Consider the following 17,699-nt stretch of genomic DNA (forward strand, 5'->3'; position numbering starts at 1 on the left):
CTTACATTCTTTTTATGTATGTATGTATGGCTGTGTTGGGTCTTCGTTTCTGTGCGAGGGCTTTCTCTAGTTGTGGCAAGCGGGGGCCACTCTTCATCGCGGTGCGCTGGCCTCTCACTATCGCGGCCTCTCGTTGCGGAGCACAGGCTCCAGACGCGCAGGCTCAGTAATTGTGGCTCATGGGCCGAGTTCCTCCGCGGCATGTGGGATCTTCCCAGACCAGGGCTCGAACCCGCGTCTCTTGCATTGGCAGGCAGATTCTCAACCACTGCGCCACCAGGGAAGCCCCAGTATTAATTTAATTGAAATAGTTCTTATAGTTCCTTGAGACACCTATGGAACCTATGGATATTTATAGTAAGAGATATAGACAGCTGCTAAAAGTGTTTCTAATTCAAATGAATTTTTCCTTAAGGACTGTCAATGTAATTGTAAATTTTGAGAAAGGGAAATTTTATGCCTCAGTAGTTATGAAATGGCCTTTCTAGAGTCCCTTATGTATGGATTTCATGTTTTGAATGGTTTTGGAACTGTTCAGAATAATCTTGTTTCAGTTGGCTTATAGTTTAAATGACCTCTCTGAAACTAGAGGTCTGTATCAATTATCTCTGTGTTGTTTCACCTAGTCACCAGTCAGAATTTATTATTACTGTTAGAGCAATGATTAAACAGTATTTTTCCCCTCCCTTCCTCTTTTTAAAAAATTAGTAAACATTTTCAGAGCCATTTTAGGTTCACAGCAAAATCGAGATTGCCTGCATATCCCCCTGTATAATGTCCCCCACTGTCAACACCCACCACCAGAGCGGCATATTTGTTACAATTGATGACCTACACTGACAGACCATTATCACCCACAGTCCATAGTTTAACATTAGGGTTTGCTCTTGGTGGTGTACATTCTATGTATGGGTTTTGACAAATATGTAGTGGCCTTTATCCACCATTGTAGTATCATACAGAATACTTTCATTGCCCTAAAAATCCTCTTTGCTTTGCCTGTTCATCCCTCCCTTCCCCCAGCCCCTGGTAACCACTAATCTTTTTACTGTCTCCATAGTTTCACCTTTTTCAGAATGTCATATAGTTGGAGTCGTATAGTATGTCATCTTTTCAGATTGGCTTCTTTCACTTAGTAATATATGTTTAAGGTTTCTCCATATCTTTTCATGGCTTTGTAAGTCATTTCTTTTTATGTGGATATGTTTTCAGTTCACTCGGGTAAATACCAAGGAGCGGAGTTGTTGGATGGTATGTTAAGAATATATTTAGTTTTGTAAGAAACTACCGATCTGTCTTCCAAAGTGACTGTACCATCTTGCACTCCTACCAGCAGTGAAAGAGAGTTTCTGTTGCTACACATCTTAGCTAGCATTTGGCATTGTCAGTGTTTTGGATATTGGTCATTCTACTAGGTATGTCCTCTCTTTTTAGGGCCCATTTGATGTTGCCCGGAAAGTGTTTGTAACTGGAGAGGAGACTGCTCATATGTCACTTGTGGACAAATTAGATCTCTTTTTTTATGATTATTCAATAGCACCCCTCTTTGTCCAGGAGAACTACATACATGTGAAGCCTGTAGCCGCAGGGTGAGTGTTCAGAGCTAGTGAGGGGTAGAATTAGTACCCCTCCCAGCCCTACAAAGGCCAGATACCTGGGAGGGAGGGGTGTGGAGTGTGGACAGTGGTGTAATTCGGACTGGTTTATTCCTGCAGGGGTGACATGAAAAAGCACTTGATGCTTTTAAGCAGAGCAGCAGACAGCATATCTGATGGTGACCTAGTGGACCGTCAGATCCGGAATAAGCAAAACTGGAGTCTTCTGCCCACACAGGTAAGCATAGGGCTTTCCTTAAAGCGCAGACCCTGCTTTAGTTAGAACAAAATAGCTTTTAGCTCCTGTAATTATTTGAATTACCAGATAAACATTATGGCTCTTAATGGCAAAAAATATAATATGTTATAGATTAAAGTACCTTGTGGTCACTATTGTCTATTTCTTAATCTACTCTTATTTTTCAACGTTTTTAATGTAAATGGACATACGGAAATAGGAATGTCAGAGTTTGATCTTAACTAAGATGTGAGTCAAGAGTTTCATTTGCTCTCTTTTACCTTAAGAATCCATTTCTTTTTTGTCATTCTTGGCTCTCCCAGATTGTTACTAAGTAGCTCATCCCTGAAGAAATGCAACCAGGGCAGGTCCGCAGCCAGTTTTCTGACATATGAATTCTGATTTTCTTTATTCTTCCTTGCTACAGAGGCAGCTTTGTATTGGGTACTTTATTTAGGTTGATATCTTTTACTCAAAACAGAGTTTTGCAGACTTTCGTAATTAAGACTGGTTATTTATTCTTGAGTTTTGCATATTTATGTAATATTGACCTAACAAGCAAGGGACTTCTGGAGGTCTACTCTTCTTTTACAGATTCCTTTCTCTTACATTTTAAAAGTGTTCATTTTTTTTTTATACCTAGTAATTATACCTATGAGAATTTATCCTGAAGAAATAATGTTAAACACAGGAAGAGCTTAATGTGCAAAAATACTTCCTAAAGCAGGGGTCCCCAGCCTTTTTGGCACCAGGGACCAGTTTCATGGAAGACAGTTTTCCCACGGATGGTGGTGGTGGGTGGGGGATGGTTTTGGGATGATTTAAGCGCATTACATTTATTGTGCACTTTATTTCTATTATTATTACATTGTAATATATAATGGAATAATTATACAACTCACCATAATGCAGAATCAGTGGGAGCCTTAAGCTTGTTTTCCTGCAGCTAGACGGTCCCATCTGGGGGTGATGGGACCGCCTCAGCTCCACTTCAGATCATCAGGCATTAGATTCTCATAAGGAGCACGCAACCTAGATCCCTCGCGTGCACAGTTCACAGTAGGGTTCAAGCTCCTATGAGAATCTAATGCCACCACTGATCTGACAGGAGGTGGAGCTCAGGCGGTAATGCGAGTGATGGGGAGCGGCTGTAAATACAGATGAAGCTTTGCTCGCTTGCCCGCCGCTCACCTCCTGCTGTGCAGCCCGGTTCCTACGGATACCGGTGCGTGGCTTGGGGCTTGGGGACCCCTGCCCTAAAGCATTAATTTTGATAGCAAGAAGTGGGAGAAAATCTCCATGTTCAGCAATAGGAGTCTGATTAATTATGGTAAATCCTCTTGATGGAACATTATGCAGCCTTTAAAATTACTTGTAAAGATGATCTAATATAAAAAATACTTATGAGAGAATATTATTAGAACAAAGCAGGATACAAGATTTATGTGTAATTCGAACCTTTAAAAAAGTGAAAACCCTGGGACTTCCTTGGTGGCGCGGTGGTTAAGAATCCACCTGCCAATGCAGGGGACACGGGTTCGAGCCCTGGTCCGGGAAGATAACACATGCCACGGAGAACTAAGCCTGTTCGCCACAACTACTGAGCCTGTGCTCTAGAGCCCATGAGCCACAACTACTGAGCCTGCATGCCACAACTACTGAAGCCCACACACCTAGAGCCCATGCTCCACAACAAGAGAAGCCACTGCAATGAGAAGCCCGCACACCGCAATGAAGAGTAGCCCACGCTCACCGCAACTAGAGAAAGCCCACAATGAAGACCTAACACAGCCCAAAATAAATAAATTTATATATATAAAAAAAGGTAAAAACCCTGGATATAAAAGATATCCAAGGATACCTTTAAAAAAAACTTTTCTCAAGTGCCAGTTTACTTGATTCCCTAATTAGATTTTCCATGCTTTGATCCACCTGGTTTATTGATACCTTATGTTGAAGACAGTCATATTCCTCTTAAACAGTTTTTTCTATAACACTGGCATTGTGAGGTAACTGGTGTATGTTGAGATCAGTTGGCTGAGTCTGGGTTGGCAAGATGATCTGTGAGGGCCATAACATGTTTGGGACCAAGGCATTTACTGCAATTAATTGTTTTCTCAAGTTGAAGTTTCCCACACCAACAGATGAGAGAGAGAGGGAAGGGGCCTATCTTGGAATTAGGTACCAGGGGCAATGTTACTGCATTTTCCGGAGACTGCTTGGAAGCCAACAGCTGCTAAAGAAGCAACTTAACTCAGTACTGAATTTAACTTGTGGACTGCAATTAATTTTTTCAGGCCATTTATGCCAGTGTTCTTCCTGGAGAGTTAATGAGGGGGTACATGACCCAGTTTCCTACCTTCCCAAGTTGGTTGGGGAAGCACTCATCTATGGGCAAACACGATCGTATTGTTCAGGACCTAGCACTGCATATGAGTCTCAGGTAAGCGGGGTATTACTCTATGTGTGGCATTTTATCAGGGTCGTATATTTAGCCTTTAATAAGGGTAGCATGAGTCACAAAGATTTGTGTTTTAGTTTTGATTTCATTACTAACTAGATAAATGAACATGGATAAGTTCATGGCCCTGAGTTTTATTATCTGTAATTAGTATGACACTCGTTTTATCACTTAAAAGGATACTTTGGAGAATAAAGCCAGATGGTAGATGTGCCATAATGTTAAGATAAGTTTTAAAGCTATATAAATCTGAGGTAGTGCTATTATTTATTGTTATTGTGACTATGCCTATTACTAGTAGGCATACATAATATCTTGGCCTCCAAATAAATTAGTAGGAAAAAGGGAACTATTTAAGTAAATGAACTAATTTTTGCCTCCTATCCTAATAGTAAACTGACCTAGTCATTTGGGACAGGGGGATACAGTTTAGCATATTACAGAAGGTGGATACTCAGATGATTGAAAACCAGTATCTTTGGAGAAGTTTAAGGAAGTTCAAAAATTCTTATTATTTGGTTAAATTTTTTACAGTTTAGAAACTTAGAAATGTGCTTGCACACAAATATTAAGTGAACTTTAGGGATTCGTTTTTAACCATGAAGAACTACTTAAGCAATCTTATTTTCCTTTCTAGTCCCTGGAGAGAATATTAATATTAGTCTAACCTTAACTTTTGTTTAAAACTGAACTGAGATGTTCCTTTCTTCTGTTCCTGTAGAATTCTGCTTCCTACTATGATCCCTCTTCGTAGCCTATGGTGTGGGTCTTAATTTTTTGCTACCCCATGTTAGTTTTTCTATTGCTGCTGTAGCAAATTGCCAAAATTTACTGGCTTAAAACAAGACAAATTTATTTCCATCTTGAGATGGGAAGATTACCCTGGATTATCTGGATGGGCCCAATGTAATCATAAGTGTTTTTACAAAAAAAAAATAAATAAAAAGAGTGGTGGAGGTAGGCAGCAGCTGCGCTCCCACTGCTGGCTTTGAAGATGGACAAAGCAACCATGAGCCAAGAGATACAGGTGGCCTCTAGAAGCTTGAAAGGGCTCTTTTCCCCTGCTCTTCTCATTGCTCAAGCTGAAGGCCTGCCTTTCAGCTCCTTTCCTATTCCCTGCCCACCACTTTTTCAAGGTGACGTATCACTTTGCCCTGGGGTGTGCCTCTTTGATGCTTCCACTATATTTGTGTAGATACGTTGGTATGTATCCATTACCCTAGTGGTGTAGTGCTAAGCTTTCCCTACACCGGCTGTTCCTTAGTAAGCATTCCATTAAACATTATTAAAAGTGGATTAAACTCCAGCAAACTATGAGTTGGTGGTAGTTTGCCATTGATTACAGTGTATCTCTTTTGTTTTGGTTTAAGAACTTACTCCAGCAAAAGGACTGTAAACGTGGATTATCTGTCACATATAAGGGATGCACTTGTACAGCCCTTGACCTCACAAGGGATAGAAGGAGTACAGGATGTTGTTGCTCTTATGGACACGTATTATTTGATGAAAGAAGACTTTGAGAATATCATGGAAATTAGCAGCTGGGGAGACAGACCTAGTCCCTTCTCCAAGCTGGATCCCAAGGTAAGCTGTGTACCCCACTGGTTCTTCATCACTTTGTAATTACCGTGTACTAGGAGTACTTCAGAGATGTTTTAGATGCTTTGAAAAGTTTAATTTCTTTTCTTAAATGCTTTTTGCTTATGGTCTGTGCTTTCCAAAGATACTATTTGAGTACAATATTAAGAGTAGACTTTGGGATTTGACTTTTATAATTTATAGTTTTATCTTTGCCTTATCCTGCGTGGAAAAGCAAGGTGTGAAATCTGAGGAGCAAATGTAGATGTATTCCTTACAAGGGTAGGCAGATGAGCCTGGGGAAGTAAAAGTGAGGTGGTGGTAATGCATTATGAAAAGAAGTGTTTACTGGCTGAGCATTTTTAGACTTTTTCTAGTCTGCCTAATCTGTGTTTTAGTGTATTTATTACAGTTGGACAATCTATTATGTAGTAATGTATCCCCTACTTTATATAGTGAACATGAAAAAACTAAAGTGACATAAATGAGTTTGTGATATCTAATATGTCACCCTTGTGCTTGTTTACTTGGTGCTGTTCTAGAAGCATGTTCTCTGTGGCTTGCCTTCTCTAGAATTTTGACCTGACTACGGGTATGACTATAGGTAAATTCTCACAACAGACATCCATTGTTAGAATTTGTGGACTAATTCTACAGTTAGGTTTAGAAGCTTGAGGTTAAGGCTTTTCAAGTTACTTAGTATTTTGAAATAGCCTATTTTTGTGGTAACAGTAATTTATATATTTTGTGGTAATTAAAGGACAACTTTAACTTGTACTTTATTGTAAGCCTTTTTTGATTTATTGGCTCACTGACTAACTTCGCTTGTCACTTTGTAGAACTGCAGAGAACACTGAATAGAAAAAATTGATGACTTAGAGTGACTTTTTTTTTTTTTTTTTAAGTTTATTTATTTATTTACTTTTGGCTGTGTTGGGTCTTTGTTGCTGCGCGCGGGCTTTCTCTAGTTGAGGTGAGCGGGGGCTACTCTTCGTTGCGGTGCACAGGCTTCTCATTGCAGTGGCTTCTCTTGTTGCAGAGCATGGGCTCTAGGCGCACGGGCTTCAGTAGTTGTGGCACAAGGGCTCAGTAGTTGTGGCTCGTGGGCTCTAGAGCGCAGGCTCAGTAGTTGTGGCACACGGGCTTAGTTGCTCCGCGGCATGTGGGATCTTCCCGGACCAAGGCTCGAACCCATGTCTCCTGCACTGGCAGGCGGATTCTCAACCGCTGCGCCACCAGGGAAGCACCCACTTAGAGTGACTTTTAAAAATCTGCCTAATGTTCCCAAATACTGATTCTTACTTTTTGAGTCATGGCTCTATTAAGAATGTCATGAAAAATATGGAACTTCTCCATAGGAAAATGCATATAGATATACTTACATGTACATGCATACATATTTTACAAACAATTTCAAGGGGCTCCTAGGGTCTCTCAGAGCCTCTAGGCCTACAGAGTTTAAAGGGGTTGTTTGGCAGTTAGAGTTTTAAAAACCTCCCTCTATTCCTTTTGTGTAGGTGAAAGCAGCCTTCACAAGAGCTTACAATAAGGAAGTCCACCTTATTCCGTATTCACTCCAGGCAGTAAAGATACACAGACACAGCACAGGCCCAGCGCTGGATTCTGAATACAATGAAGAGTTAAATGAAGATGACTCTCAATCTGATGAGAAAGACCAGGATACTTTGGAAACTGATGCTATGATCAAGGTAGTATTTTCATCTGCAAATAGGAGAAGCTATGGTACTCCCTCAAAATAGCTTATCTTCTGTATAACTTGCCTTTTGAAATTATTCAGAGCCTGTTTAGCAAGTAACAGAGGAAGCCAAAAATACTTTTTTTTGTGTTCATCACAGTTCCGAGGGTGAAGAAGGTGTAGATTTCATTCTTATAAACAGTCAGCTTCTTGTAACAGTGGAAGAGCAAGACAGCAAAAAAAATAGGCCATCATATTGATGGTCATATGCTCTGTTGGAAAAAGGACTATTTTTTTTTATTTGCCATTGGTGTGTGCTTTACCCACAGACACATTTTCATAGCATAATCAAGAAAAGCATTTTGAATGAAACCATTTCTCCTTTCTGTTATTGATTTTTTGCTACAGCTGTTGAACTGCCCATAGAAGTTTCCCAGGGCAAAACATCCTCATCTTTTGCTAGGAAGGATTAAAATCATTTATGGTGTCAGCCCCCTGTTTACCATTGGCTGAGGCAAAGGAATCTAGTTTGTATCCTCTTCTGTCCTGAGTGTGTGCGCGTTTATCATTCTTGCCCCTCGATTCTGTTTTGTATGTGCAGGGGTGGGAATAGTGGCCTTCTCCAGTGTGGCTCTCTCTAGTCTTGTGCAGACGTAAGAAGTCTACTCCCTCCCCTGCTCAAACTGAGTGTGTTTGGATCTCTAATCTGAAACTGAAAGAAAAGGAAATTCTTCATGAAAACATTACCGTGTGTGTAAATTATCTCTTGCTTATTTTGCCTTTCCTAAATATATCGGTGTTCTGGGGAACATATCCTAGTTCTAGAGTCTAAATAGCTTTCCAATAGTTCAGAGCTACAGCTAGCCAGTTGTTATTAGTAAGCTCATCGGGGGTAGCCGTAGTTCAAGATCTAGGTGTTTGCAACCTTTCTTCTTTATTAAGTTGCAGGTAAAGATTTGATTTATTGTAGAGATGAACTTATTTCATTTACTCATAAACACAGCTACTAACTATTTTGTGCATCTTTCCCTCCCAACAGAAAAAGACAAAATCTTCAAAGCCTTCAAAATCAGAAAAAGAGTCCAGAAAAGGAAAAGGAAAAAGTTCAAAGAAATGAAACCATTTTTCACTTCTGACCGCTACTTTTTACTCAACCTGCTGACCAGTCTAGCTGGTCTTAGAGAATGCCTTGTTTTTCCAAAGGAACCATGTTTTAGTGTAATGGGGCAACCTCATGGTCCCATTACAAATAAACGGTGGTACAGCTAGAAGGATGTAAACAGTAGGCTGATGTACACCTCTTATAGAGGTTGATAGGACTGCTTGGGTCCTCCACTGTCCCCTGTCAATCTAATGAGATTGTACTTCAAAATGACTGTATATTCAGAATTAGAAACTACATGTGGGCTTTGGAGTCAGATTTTTTTTTAGTTAACAGTAATATGTCTGGGAACAGAGGTACTAAGGCGGCTTTTGTAGGCTTAAGAATTTATCCTAAGGGCCATTATAGGAGCAATGCCGATTTTTAAAAAAGAGTAGTTAGTTACTATTATGTGGAGAAATTTTGTAAATAAATCAAAATACAAAACAATCACCACCTAGAACTGGTTATTCTTTGTACATTGTCAAATATCTTGCAAAATAGAAATTAGAAATAAAAATGTTTCACATGATACATGTACAAATTCTTAAGATTGTCATCTTGTACAGTAAGATACTATGTTGGTATATTTTTTCCTTATTAATTTGCAAATGATTGGATACAAAAGCTAACTGTATTCCTACTAACCTGTTCTGTGAAACATAACTTTGGCAGTTGAAGAGTCAGAACTCTGTAATTCCCAAGTTCATTACCCCTATGAGTGTCAACCACACCTCTGGTGTGAACAGAATTTCGTGGAGAGGCCTGTTTGTTATTATTAGAGGGTATTGTGGCTGCAGAAAGATTGTCAGACGTTCCTAGCCTTCCAGAGTTTCAACTCATTAGTTTAAAACCAGTGGGGCCTAGGCTGGGTCAAACTCTTATCCTCACTCTGGTTTGGGACTAAATGAACACTGGCTTTTGTTTACTTTGTCCCTGAGGGATCCAGTTCTGTCCTGACAGATTCCACAAACCCTACTGGAACTTCAGATTGTACCTGTAACTGCTTGTTGAGGGGCCTGAGGCTGTGGAACTAGTCTGGAATTTGGGTGTCTAGCAATTTCTTTAATCTTGTCAGTAAATGCTCAAGGGTATGTGCTGCTTCTTCGAGGTATGTGCTAAAAGGAATGTAAAATCAGGATTCTGTTCCCTGCCTTTAAGGAACTGATAGTCTTGTTTGGGAGGTGAGAGGAAGGTCTTGAGACATTTAAAATGTATTTACCGGTGTGTAAAATGTCTTTCATGTAGATTAAGTTCATTATGGGAATAAAATGTTGCCTTAAGCCTTTGCCTACTAAGCCACGTCCCTCTCTTTGTTAAAAGCCCTGCTTGAAACTTCTGCTTCAGTGAAGATTTTCTTGATTGACGACTGCCTCACCTCACCAGTGGGGTGAGCATAAATTTCTTATGTGTATTTTTCCATTTCTATTGCTTTTTGATATGCAAGTCACATCTGCCTACTTGCTCTATGCTTCCCAGGAAAGGGACTGTAATCTCCTTGCAGCCAGAACAACAGATAGTGTCCTTTACTTGTTCATTATGATTTGGAGCAACCAGTAAATCCTTATTGGAGCCACTGGATGCCTCACATCATCCTTGCAGCATAAAACTGTATACATGCTTTCTTTGCGATCCATTGAGTCTTGGCCATTTGGTAGTCTATAACAAACTACTACTTTATTACTAATACTACTTCATCCTTCATTTTTTAAGTTTTATCAATCAGTGTATTATTTACAGCAACATTATTGGGCCTCTTGAAGTTATTATTAATAAGGAGCACATAGTTATGTGTACTAGGAGGAGTATCTTCCTAAATAAGTTCTGGTACAATTATGCTCATTAGTGAATGTCTAAGGCCCATAACTAACTCCCAAAATATAATGTGCTTACCCTTACAGATCCCAAGTGCCTATGGCTCTTATTATTCCTGTAACCTTACAACATCCCTCAAGTGATAACACAAAACAAAGGGACCACGGGTGGGTTTAATGGTAATGACTTGTATCACTTACTTAGGAAGGCCAGGGCCTCTAGCCAGCCTTTGGGAAGGAAAAACATAAAGCTGGAGGCATGCATACGGATACCTGGATGCTGTAAAACTTTATTGGCACTTTGGGTCCTACCCTAGGCTTCTAGGTACCTCTGTAATGCTCAGAATGCTGGTGGCTATACTGTAAAATCATATCATCTGATGATACACTCAGAGTTAGGCTACATGATTCTGTCAGCTGCTCAGACTTTGGTACTTTGGCTTTGGATGGCAAGGAAGCATATATACTGATATGTATAGTATTGGGTGTGTGTGACATGGGAAAGGAACCCTCCGACCACCTTGGGGAAGATTCTGAATAATGTACGTCTTCAGGGGAAGTCAAATGATTTAATCTTGTGACAGGAATTCCATACTACGTAGTTAGTATGATGACTCAAGAAACATAAGCTTATAGTGTCATTCTTTAAAAATGCTGATTTTACTGATTTTTGATGTTTTTATTCTCAGACTGATTCTGCTAAATAGCCTTGATTTGTGTAAGCCTCTCACTCACTTCGAACTTTTTAACACTGTTAATATCTGTGCGGCCCAAACTTCACGGTATGGTTTAAAGCTATCTTCCTTTATTTCTTTTTCTGTCTTTAAGTCTGGGAAAACATTACAAATATCTCATCAATAAGTTTATTTTAAAGTAGGTGTTTCAAAATAGAAAAAAGATATCAAAAAGCTGAATATTTACAGTTATGTCATAGGTTACTATTAACAGTATAGAGCATAGAATATGTAAGACTCAGAAGAGGAAACATACAGAGTATAATAAACAGCATGTTACGTGTCACTGTTTGTTTGTTTGCCACTCTACAGCGGTTGAAAGTGGTGACCTTGTTTTTTCTGTATTCAGGAAGGACCATCTTGAAATCTGCCAGGGGTAGAAACACAGCCTCCTGTGGAAAAATGGTATCTCCTCAGGACCATAATACCTCGAAAGGACAACAAACTAAAAAACAAACACCCATCTGCTTTTAGAAGGGTTTCACGTAACTACTAGCATTTAGTAATAAAGCCAAGCATAATAAAGCAGATATTAGTTTTGCTCATTTCTGGAATGTGGGGCAGGATCACTACATTCAAGTAAGAAAGAAATTTCCAGTCTGTAATTGAGTCTCAGTCTTGGCTTTTCCGCCGACTAAAACTGTATGGGCAAGCTGCTGAACCTCTGTATATAAAGTGAGGATGATGATAAGAGCCACCTTACTGAGAAGGATGAGAAAGTGCAAAGTTAGTGCTCAGCAACTCAACCCAAAGAGGCCCATACCAAGACAAGTGATAATTAAACTGCCAGAAGTTAAAGACAAGAAGACAGTCTTAAAAGCAGCAAAAGAAAACAGCTTGTTATGTACAGGGGAACCCCCTCCCCCCCCCCCCCCCATAAGACTGTCAGCAGATTCTTCTTCTGGCAGAAACTTCGCAGGCTTGAAGAGAGTGGCCTGCTGATACAGTCAAAGTGCTGAAAGAATAAAACTGCCAACCAAGAATATTCTACCTGGGAAAGCCATCCTTCAAAATTGAAGGAGTGAGGAAGAAGTTTTCCAGGCAAGGAAAAGCTAAAGAGGTTCATCATCACTAGACTGGCCTTACAAGAAATGTTAAAGGGACTTACTTACTTCTTTAAGCTGAAACACAAGGGCACTAATTAATAATATGAAAATATATGAAATTGTAAATCTCAAAGGTAAAGTTTAATACATAAATTCAGAATAATCTAATGTTGTAATGGTTGGTAGGTACTTATAAATCTAGAGTGAAAGTTAAAAGACAAAATAGTAAAAATAACTATAATAATTTGTTAATGGATACACAAGATAAAAAGATATAAATTGTGACATCACAAACAATGTGGATGGTGAGAGTAAAAATGCATTTGAACTTAAGTTGTTATCAACTTCAAACAGGCTGTTGTATTTTATGTAAGTCTCGTGGTATCCACAAAGCGAAACCTATGGTAGACAAAAGAGAAAGGACTCTATCTAAGCATATGACTACAGAAAATTGTCAGATCACAAAAAGAGAAAAAGGAGCAAGAAAAGAAGAAAGGAACAAAGGAATTACAAAACAGCAGAAAACAATGAACAAAATGGCAGCAAGTCCCTACTACTTTAAATATAATTATAAATTCTCTGATCAAAAGACAGAATGGATAAAACCCAAGATCCATCTATATGCTGCCTGCAAGAGACTCACTCAGCTTTAAGGACACACAGACTGAAAGTGAAGGAATGGAAAAAGATATGCCATGCTAATGGAAACCAAAAGAAAGCTGGAGTAGCTATACTTAGACAAAATAGACTTTAAAACAAAGACTGTAAGAAGGGACAAAGAAGGCCATTATATAATGATAAAGGGATCAATCCACAAGAGGATATAACGTTTGTAAGTATTTTTTATTTACATTAGCAGCACCTAAATATAAGCAAATATTTATTAACATATCTAAAGGGAGAAAGAGCAATACAGTAATAGGAGGGGACTTCATTACCCCACTTTCATCAGTGAATAGATTTTCATTTGACAGAAAACCAATAAGGAAACACTGGTCTTAAATGACATGTTAGACCAGATGGACTTAACGCATTTACAGAACATTCCATCCCAAAGCAGGAGAATACACATTCTTCTCAAGCACACATGGAACATTTCTCCAGGATAGATCATACGTAAGGCCACGAAACAAGTCTTAATAAATTTAGAAGACTGAAATCATATCAAGCATCTTTTCTGACCACAAAAGTATGAAACTACAAATCAATTACAAGAAGAAAACTGGAAAATTCACAAATACGTGGAGATTCAAACATGCTACTCAACAACCGCTGGGTCAAAGAAGAAATCAAAAGAGAAATAAAAGAAATACCTGACACATGAAAATGGAAATAGAGTTGGCCCTCCATATCTGTGGGTTCCATATCCACAGATCCAACCAACCATGGATCAAAAGATTCAGGAAAAAAAAAAGTACCAGAAAGTTCCAAAAAGCAAAACTTGAATTTGCTACATGCTGGCAACTATTTACATAGCATTTACATTGTATTAGGTAATGTAGGTAATCTAGAGATGATTTAAAGTATACGGGAAGATGTGCATAGGTCATATTCAAATACTACACCATTATATATAAGGGACATGAGCATCCGTGGATGTTGGTGTCCACTAGGGATCCTGGAACCAATCCCCCACGAATACTGAGGTACAGCTATACAGCACACCAAATCTTCTGGGATGCAACAAAAACAGTTTCTAAGAAGGAAGCTCATAACAATAAACAAACACCTGCATTAAGAAACAAGAAGGATCTCAAATAAACTTCACACCTTAAGGAACTAGAAAAAGAACAAGCTAAGCCCAAAGTTAGTAGAGGAAGGAAATCTCAAAGAGCAGAAATAAATGAAATGGAGACTAAAAAGACAATAGAAAAAAAGTTCAATAAAACTAATAGCTATTTTTTTTCCCCCAAAAGATAGATAAATAGACAAACCTTTAGCTAGAATCACCAAGAAAAGGGACTCAAAATCAGAAATGAAAGAGGAGATTATTACATTCGATACCACAGAAATACAAAAGAGACTACTACGAAATACTATAATGCCAGCAAAATGGACAACCTAGAAGAAACGGATAAATTCCTAGAAACATACAACCTTCTAATACTGAATCATGAAGAAATAGAAAATTAGACCAATTACTATCAAGGAGATTGAATCAGTAATCAAAAACAACCTGACAAACAAAAATCCAGGACCAGATGGCTTCACTGGTTAATTCTACCAAACACTTAGAGAAGAATTAATACCAATCCTTCTCAAACTTTTCCAAAAAAACAGAAGAGGAAACACTTCCAAACTCATTCCATGAGGCCAGCATTACTCTGATACCAAAACCAGACAAAGAAGCTACAAGAAAGAAAATTACAGGCCAATATCTCTGATGAACACGGTTGCAAAAACCCTCAACAAAATATTAGCAAACTGAATTCAATAATACATTAAAGGAATCACACACCATAATCAAGTGGGATTTATTGGAGGAATGCAAGGATAGTCTAACAGCCAGAAATCAATCAAGATGATACACCACATTAACAAAATGAAGGATAAAAATCACATGATCATCTTGATATAGAAAAAGCGTCTGACAAAATTCAACATCTGCTCATGATAAAAACTTTCACAAAAGTGGGTATAGAGGGAACATACCTCAACATCATAAAGGCCATATAGGACAAGCCCACAGCTATCACACTCAATGGTGAAAAGCTGAAAGCTTTTCCTCGAAGATCAGGAATAAGACAAGGATGTCACTCTTGCCTTCAGGCGAGAAAAAGAAATAAAAGGCATTCAGATAGGAAAGGAGTAAGTTAAACTGTCGCTGTTTGCAGATGACATATTATATATAGGGAACCCTGAAGACCACCAAAAAAGCTGTTAGAACTAATAAATTCAGCAAAATTGCAGGATACAAAATCAATATACAAAAATCTGTTGTTATCTAATAATGAACTATCAGAAAGAGAAATTAAGAAAACAATCTTATTTACAATTGCATCAAAAAGAATACAATACCTAGGAGTGAATTTAACCGAGGAGGTGAAAGACCTGTGCACTGAAAAACTATAAGACACTGATGAAAGAAACTGAAGATATAAATAAATGGAAAGATTTTCTATGCTTATGGATTGGAAGAATTAATATTGTTAAAGTGTCCACACTACCCAAAGCAATCTACAGATTCAATGCAATTCCTGTCAATTTCCAATGGCATTTTTCACAGAAATAGAACAAACAATCCTAGTATTTGTATGTAACGACAAAGACACTGAACAGCCAAAAAGCAATGTTGAGAAAGAACAAAGCTGGAAGCACCACATTTCCTGATTTCAAACTATATTATGCAGCTATAGTAATCAAAACAGTATGGTATCAGTATAAAAACAGACACACAGATTCATGGAAGAGAATGGAGAGCCCAGAAATAAACCTGTGCACATATGGTCAACTTATGACAAAGAAGCCAAGAATATACAATGGGGAAAGGCAGTCTCTTAAATAAATGGTGTTGGGAAAACTGGACAGCCACGTGCAAGAGAATGAAACTGGATCACTGTCTTACACCATACACAAAAATTAACTCAAAATGGATTAAAGTCTTGAACATAAGGCCTGACAACATAAAACTCTTAGACGAAACCATAGAGAGTAAGCTCCTTGACATTGGTCTTGGCAATGTATTTTTGTATGTGACACCAAAAGCAAAGGCAACAAAGCAAATATAAACAAGTGAGACTACATCAATCTAAGAAGTTGCCATCAACAAAATGAAAAGGCAACCTATGGAATGGGAGAAATATTTGCAAATCATACATCTGATAATTTGGGTTAATATACAAAATATATAAAGAACTCATACAACTCAATAGAAAAAAACATCCAATTAAAAAAATGCGCAAAGGCTCTGAATAGACATTTTTCCAAAGAAAACATACATATGGTCAATACGTACATGAAAAGGTGCTCAGCATCACTAATCAGGGAAATGCAAATCAAAACCACGATGAGATATCACCTCACACCTGTTAGAATGGCTATTATCAAAATGACAAGAAATAACAAGTCTTGGCAAGGATATGGAGAAAAGGTATCCATTGTGCACTGTTGGTGGGCATGTAAATTGATGCAGCCATTATGGAAAACACTATAGAGATTCCTCAAAAAGTTAAAAATAGAACTACCATATGTTCCAGCAATTCTACTTCTGTGTATTTATCTGAAGGAAACAAAATCACTACCTTGAAAAGGTATCTGCACCCCAGTGTTCATTACAGCATTATTTACAATAGCCAAGACATGGAAATGACCTAAGTGTCCACTAATACTGGATAAAGAAAATGGCACTGGATAAAGAATATGTGGTGTATATGTATACATGTGTATAAACATATAAAAAAGAAGGAAATACTGCCATTTGTACCAACATGGATGGACCTTGAGGGCATTATGGTAAATGAAATAAGAGACAGATACTATATGATCTCACTTACATGTTTAATTAAAAAAAAAAAACCCCACTGAACTCATAGATACAGAACAATTTGTTGGTTGCCAGAGGATGGGGGTGGGCAGAATGAAGGTGGTCAAAAGGTATAAAATTCCAATTACAAGTTAAGTCCTGGGGATGTAATATACAGCATGGCGATTACAGTTAACAACACTGTATACTTGGAAGTTGCTAAGAGAATAGATGTTAAAAGTTCTCAATTAAAAAAAAATTGTAACTGTGTGGTGATGGATGTTAACTAAATTACTGTGGTAATCATTTCACGGTGTAAACATATATCAAATCATTATGTTGTACACCTAAAACTAATACAAGGTGATAATTATACCTCAAAAAAAAGTTGTGAAATATTAAATGTATATTGTTTTAAGATGCTAAATATGTCATAATATGTGGCAACAGAAAAATAAACATATCCCAATCATAATTTGAGCAAGATTTTAAAACAGAATTTGACAAACTGATTCTAAAATTTTAGAGAGAAATGGAGAGAAGTAAGAGTAGTCAAAACAGTCTTGGAAAAAATGACAAAGTTGTAGAATCCACAATACCTGGCTTTAAGATATGCTATAACGTCACAGTAATGAAGACAGTATAGTGTAAAAATAGGGGACAAATAGAGCAATGGAAAAGAAGAGAGGGTCCAGAAGTAGACCCATTTTTAAAACCCAGCTGATTTTCAACAAAGGCATGCAAGCAGTTCAATGGGGAAAGGAAAGACTTCTCAACAAATGGTGTTGGAAGACTGGATATCTACTTAAGGGGGAAAAGAATCTCAATCCCCACCTCATACTGTAAACAAAAATAACTTCAAGATGGATCACAGACCCAGAGCTTCTAGAAGAAAACATAGGCGAATATGCTCCTGACTTTTGAGTAGGCAAAA

The 17,699-nt window shown here is 38.1% G+C and overlaps 2 protein-coding genes across 5 annotated transcripts in view; one reads left to right on the forward strand and one right to left on the reverse strand.

The window, feature by feature from the left end:
* RFC1 (replication factor C subunit 1) overlaps positions 1 to 9,992 on the forward strand; it is a 74,924-nt gene extending 64,932 nt beyond the window's left edge. For both annotated transcript variants that reach the window (XM_068543092.1, XM_068543094.1), the window contains exons 20-25: positions 1,435 to 1,589; positions 1,716 to 1,833; positions 4,131 to 4,276; positions 5,665 to 5,878; positions 7,390 to 7,581; positions 8,608 to 9,992. In XM_068543092.1, the coding sequence (XP_068399193.1) occupies positions 1,435 to 1,589; positions 1,716 to 1,833; positions 4,131 to 4,276; positions 5,665 to 5,878; positions 7,390 to 7,581; positions 8,608 to 8,685 (903 nt within the window). In that variant the 3' untranslated portion in view covers positions 8,686 to 9,992. The remainder of the gene's footprint in view (positions 1 to 1,434; positions 1,590 to 1,715; positions 1,834 to 4,130; positions 4,277 to 5,664; positions 5,879 to 7,389; positions 7,582 to 8,607) is intronic.
* Positions 9,993 to 11,380: 1,388 nt separating this feature from the next.
* WDR19 (WD repeat domain 19) overlaps positions 11,381 to 17,699 on the reverse strand; it is an 83,836-nt gene continuing 77,517 nt past the window's right edge. For all 3 annotated transcript variants that reach the window (XM_068543090.1, XM_068543089.1, XM_068543091.1), the window contains exon 37: positions 11,381 to 11,649. The gene's annotated coding sequence lies outside the window, so the exon portion shown is untranslated. The remainder of the gene's footprint in view (positions 11,650 to 17,699) is intronic.

This window comes from Eschrichtius robustus, chromosome 4 (genome assembly GCF_028021215.1).
Source record: "Eschrichtius robustus isolate mEscRob2 chromosome 4, mEscRob2.pri, whole genome shotgun sequence".
Lineage (NCBI taxonomy): Eukaryota > Metazoa > Chordata > Mammalia > Artiodactyla > Eschrichtiidae > Eschrichtius > Eschrichtius robustus.